Source organism: Vipera berus (genome assembly GCF_964194415.1).
Source record: "Vipera berus genome assembly, chromosome: 3".
Classification (NCBI taxonomy): domain Eukaryota; kingdom Metazoa; phylum Chordata; class Lepidosauria; order Squamata; family Viperidae; genus Vipera; species Vipera berus.
Window position 1 is genome coordinate 128,493,455 of NC_138204.1, and position 6,000 is coordinate 128,499,454.

The window sequence follows — 6,000 nt, forward strand, 5'->3', positions numbered from 1 at the left end:
TTTACCTACTAGACATCATTTCTCTCACCATTTTACTATTTGCAACCCATGAACAGAAAGGATTAGCCTCTTTTTAATGACTTTAGAGACAATAACACAGCCAAATTTCTCTGGCAATATTTTTATTTCTCTAATTTTATCATAGCACATTCTATTTTCACTGTGGGAGTTCATACAGAGTTTCCCTTTACATCAGGGGTGTCAAACTCAATTTCATTGAGGGCCGCATCAGCATTGCGGTTGCCCTCAGGGGGCCGGGTGGGCGTGGCCTACTGGGTGGGCGTGGCTAGAGTGCGTATGGCCTACTGGGTGGGCGTGGCCAGCTCTACATCATTCGCATCAAGGGTACCTCTGGGGGCCTGGACAGGAGTGGGACAGTTCTGAGGGTCTCTGGCAGAAGGAGGGTCTCTGGGCCAGGGCCAAGGCAGCGGGGGCCGTTCCCTCACTGTTTCCAGGATGGCTTCGCGGCCCACATGAAACCACTTCGCAGGCCGCATCTGGCCCCCGGGCCTTGTGTTTTGACATGTCTGCTTTACATTATCTTCATCAAAACCCAATAAAGAAGGTTGAAAAGCAGGAAGGATCACACCTCTTTTACCAGTTGCATGATAACAAGAATAGCAAAGGTTTGGATCAGTGAGGGGAGTAATTCAGTTTAATATAAATTTAAACTCTGGGCAAACAGTCTGTATTAGCTATTCTTGCTCTTGTAATCTAGTATTCTACAATTTCAAAAGCTAAATTTATTCTGTGCAATTTAGAGCCAAAGTTATACTTGTCTCATGATGATGTTAGGCCTTCTGTGCATCCATATACTTCTATTTTATCTAAACAAGTTAATTTAAATTCCAATTGAATTCCTGGAAAAGCTAAAAGGTATATTAATTTGCTTATTCAGATATACACAGAATGGCTTATTAATTGTAACCTAAAATTATCATTAATGCATCTTGTATTTAGTACAGTACTGTAGTCAAACCAGAATAAATGGACTATTTGTAAATACTCCTAAATGTTAGCTTTTAAACCATTACTTCAGTTCCCGTTTCCAATATTTCTTGATTTCTTATTTTTTTAAAGCCAGTCGCTAAACTATTGAACATTGTCTCGTCTTACAGATGCTTCCAAAATCTTAACGCAAAACATGTTCACTTGTCCAGTTTAACTCACTGAAATTCACTTCCAAATATTTTATACTTCAGAATGCATTGAATGATATAAGCTATTACAATATTTTTACTGGGTCTGATGCAACTAGGCAAATGAACAGCTGCTTTCTAAGTTTCCCAATGGAAAAGAGTATGCATTAAGTACAGTAAAGAAACTTTTGAATAGCCATGGGGAAATGAAGAAAGATAATCTTTAAAAAATGGAACAGCATCTTCTATGAGCTTGTTAAACTATTTTTAAAAAAATTTAAATTGTTCTAACCATCATTAAGTTTGGAAGCAGCAAAGCAACTTCTGTTCCAAATCACTTTACCCTCATTAATCACAGACCATAAAGCCAGAAGAATATATAATCATTATATATCATATGCATTATGTAAATAAACTGATACAGGAAAAAGGCACAGTAGTTTATCATCCAACATAACCATTAGTCTGCATAGAATTTTAAAAAGAACACTTCACCAAGGATGCCTGTAAAATCCAAATACGTTTTCACTGGTTTTTCTTCCAGTTTCCACTCATTCTGGCTTCCAACTGAAATGTCTGAAATTCTGTCTACACCCACAGCCTTTAACATTCAATAAAATTAATGCTGCAATTCAGCAACCTTCTTAGTTTCCTGCTGAAATGTACTGCCTGAACAGGGATTAATCCAGAAGCAGACTGACTTTCCCCCTGGCTTTTGACAAAGCACTGACAGGCTAAACACAAGATGATCAAAATGCTCCCTGTGAAATGAATGAGAACGGCAGATAACTAAAATACTACTTCAGCTAGTTCTCTTGCATAATGGCAAGCCATGATTTGTGCCTGCTCACATAGTCCAAACTTATATACATTTACTGGAAAATAAATTTTACTGGTTCCAGATTTACCAACGGAGATACTCAATCGTATTTTTCAGTACATTTTCCCAGAAAGTCTTTATTCTATGGGGCGACTTGAAGAATAACTGTTCCGAGAGCTGCAGACGAACTACTCTTATTGAATTTCCAGGGTTTTCAGAGACTGGAGAAGTGCTGCCTTATAAGATTTACCAGGCGTACGTACCACCGTCCTCGTTTAAGGTTAACATTCATGCAATATAATATATCCCTCCCTCCCTCGCCTTACAAAGATTGCGAGCGAAGGCTACACGGGATGCGCTGCTAATCCTCCGGAAGGCAGTCAAAATTCTTTCAAGGATTAGAGCTGGTGAGGGTGAGCATTAAAAAAGAAAAAAAGAAAAAGTAAGTTATGCCCGACTTCTGGGCCCGAGAGAAAAGACCAAACAAAGCACAAAGGGCCAGGCTGAAATTCCAAGATGTTCTCTCTCGCATGGACAGAAGACTCGTAAACCCAACTTGGCGCTCCGAAAAGCCAAGTTGTTCGAAGTGGGCTTTGGGTTTCACCAAGTTGGACTCAAGCCAAACCCGCGTTCCGAATCGCGGTTCCGGGCGACGCTTCCAAGTTTTTTTTTTTCCGGAGGGAGCGAAAGCGCGCGCGCAGACGGGGGGGGGAGGTGGGGGGGGGCTGGAGAGGGATTCTTGATCCAGGCTACTTTACAAACACCCCCTCCCTCCTTCCGCATCAGTCCCCAACTCCGGGAGCTTCCTAACCGACACCCCCCCGGAGGGCGAGTGGGGCAGACCCACCGAAAATGTCCAGCAAAGGTACTTTTCCTCGGGAAGCCGTCCGTTAAGGGCCCCTGTCCCAGCGTTTCCCAACCTTAGGAACTTGAAGATGCGTGGACTTCAACTCCCAGAATTCCCCAGCCAGAAGAGTATCTTCAACTCCCAGAATTCCCCACGCATCTTCAAGTTCCTAAGGTTGGGAAACACTGCCCTATCCGGAGTGACTCTGGATACCGTGCACACTGGAAATGAAAAAATCAGGACTTAAAAGGAAGGGGGGGCCCGGAGGGCGCGCGGGTAACCGGAGGCGCCTGCCGGAGAGAGAAAGGACGGGAAAAAAACGACCGATCGGGACCGAGATAGTAGCCGCCCGGCTTGGCTTGCTCATTACCTGCGCCACCAGCGGCACCAGCGTCTGCTCCACCGAGCGCGAACGGATCTGGAGCCCCAGCATCGGTTCCCAACCCAGAGCCGAAGCGGGCGGCGAGCGCGGCCACGCGAGTCCGCAGCTGCCGCTACCACCGGGGAACGCGGCCATTGCTCCGGCGTTGCACAGCTCGCTCTTTCCCGACTCTCCCGCCCGCACGGGACCTGCCGGGGAAAGAAGGGGGAGGAGGAGGAGGAGGAGGCGGGAGGCGAAGCCAAAGCTCGCTTGCTTGACTGGGCTCCGCCTGGTCTCCACCTCCTCCTCCTCCGTCTTCCCGCCTTCTGCCCTCGCCCTTCCCTCCAGCTGCAAACGGGACGCGGGTCTCCCTGGGCGGATGGGTGTGATTTTGCCGATCCCTCGGGCGGGAAAATTACACAGGGCTGCAACTCTTACCAACCTTCAGCCTCCTCCCGTCTGTTGGTTTTTTTTTTATTTCCATCACCCGCAGGCTCTTCAGTAGCCCAAATCCTTAAGTAAGCCGTCAGCTTTGGAGTGGCAGCATTACAGAAACCATCCGAACCAAAGTAACTACGGTAAGTTAAGAGGGAACTTGGTCGAGCTTAACGTATCGGCCAAGGCAGCCGGTAAGTTTGCAACGGACCTGATAAAAGCGTGTTGCGCGAACTCAAAATACCGTAAAATTCCCGAGAGGTCACGGATCTTTCTTACAGAACACGCGTCCTCGAGCGCATAAACCACGGACAAAAATATTTCCTTCGGACACGTTCCTTTTCCATTTGGTTATACTAGGTGAGCCGATGATGGCAGCTTACCGTGCAGTTTGTTTATTTGTTGACTAAATTGCTACACTAAGACAAAAAGAATTATACATACATAGACAAGGTATGCATACATAGACAAGGTGTATGAAAAGTCAGCCCCCCCCCCCGTAGATTATTATATAAATTATGTTAACTGTGTGAATTGATTACCACTTTTGCTCAAACACATTATTTGACTTATGACCTTTGAACATTTCTAAGAACAGTAATATAAGGGACTCAGTGGGTTAGGACGCTGAGCTTGTCGATCTGTCGGTCAGCAGTTTGGTAGGTCAAATCCCGAGTACCACATAGCAGAGTGAGCGCCTGTTACTCATCCCAGCTTCTGCCAACCTAGCAGTTCGAAAGCACGTAAAAATGCAAGTAGTAAAATAGGGACCACTACGGTGGGAAGGTAACAGCGTTCCGTGCGCCTTTGGCGTCTACTCATGCCGGCCACATGACCACGGAGACGTCCTCGGACAAGCATGGAGACGTCCTCGGACAAGCACTGGCTCTTCGATGAGCACCGGCCCCTAGAGTTGGAAACGACTAGCACGCATGTGCGGAGGAACCTTTACCTTTACCTAAGAACAGTAACTATCTCTGGGGGAAAAAAGTATAACTCTAATTGGCCTATTGGCTTGGCATGTGGGCCAACTGGTTTTGGTACATCCTGTAGGTATCAAATCTCCACATATAAGGCTGCCCAACTCTCAGTGATTCTGGCAGCATGCAGAGTTGTTGTTTTTTTAAAAAAGTAATAATAACATGAAATCAATTTTAAAGATAAGTCAGGAAAAACAGACCTGCATCAATATGCTAAACGTCCTACGCAGGGGAACCCAGACCTCCCCCACCCTAAGCCAGAGCTCAGGGAAGAAAGAAAAGACCCTTAAGGCTCAGGGCTGATTGAACCTCCAGGGAGATACTATTCCAGACCTGGATGACAGGACAGAGAAAGCATTGAGGTCCCATTGAATGGGGTTGTTTAATAGATGAGATTTTGAACATGCCCACAATGTCAGAGGAGTAAATGCATTGGGAAAACACCATCCCTGAAAGAAGTATGCCACGAGGTGCTTTGGAGTAACAATTAGCATCTTGAATTGCACTGGAAATGTGATAGGTAGGCATGCTGAGGCCAGCCCAAGCTGCTTGCCATCCTTTCTTCTGGACCAGCTGTATCATCTTCAAGGGCAGCCCCGTGTAAAGCCCACTGCAGTAGTTCACTTGCAAGGTAACTATAGCATAAATGAATATGAAAAGGGCATTCCTAATCCACGCAAGGGTGCGATTAGGGTACCAAATCTGAGCAAAGACCATCTTGTGCACATCTTAATATAGGAGCTGTGAATTCAAGGAAGCCCCAAATTGTGCACTCGTTCTATCTGGGAAAGTGCAGCCTTTTCAGAAATGACACTTTCAAAACTAGGTTACCAATCTTCTCAGTGCTGAACTTAAGCTTATCTTTCCATATCCTGGACAGAACAAGTGCTGAGACAAGACCTTGACACCATCACTTGCTTGACCCATGATAGAGATGTACAGCCTGATAACATCGTCATACTAAATCTCATATTATTTCAATGTGAAGATGTACAGGGTTGCAATCATAAAGCCAAATTCTATGAATATTTGGAAATAAGATTAATTGTGTTCAGTAGGCCTTTCTCGCAAGTAAACGTACATAGGATTGTGGCTTTAAGATTCAGTTGTTGGATAGTTTTACCTGAAACAAGTGTTTTAATGCAATTCTACTGATTGAGCCTCATTATTCATGTGGTAAATTATTTCATGAAACTGTGATTCATGTGTTTTTTAACTAGAAGAGCAAAAAAAGATTTAAAACAAAAAAAATCTTTTTTTAAAAGAAATATTAACTAATGCAAATGTGTACTTGTTATTCCTAAAACCTGCTATAAAATAAGAAGGTTTAAGCCTCAGGCACTTGTGAAGTACAGGGAGATCTTCATAATGTAAATGTCGCTATTGTTAAGCCCTCTTATCATTGACACACTGTTGCT

At 44.6% G+C, this 6,000-nt stretch overlaps 1 protein-coding gene across 4 annotated transcripts in view; it reads right to left on the reverse strand.

Annotated features, from left to right (window-relative positions):
• The window catches only part of CTNNAL1 (catenin alpha like 1), a 62,039-nt gene extending 58,668 nt beyond the window's left edge, over positions 1-3,371 (reverse strand). For all 4 annotated transcript variants that reach the window (XR_014025814.1, XM_081322707.1, XM_081322706.1 and 1 more), the window contains exon 1: positions 3,177-3,371. Coding sequence is in view for 3 of the 4 variants with exons in the window: in XM_081322707.1 (XP_081178833.1) it covers positions 3,177-3,323 (147 nt within the window). In the remaining variant the exon portion in view is untranslated. The remainder of the gene's footprint in view (positions 1-3,176) is intronic.
• Positions 3,372-6,000: the final 2,629 nt, after the last annotated feature.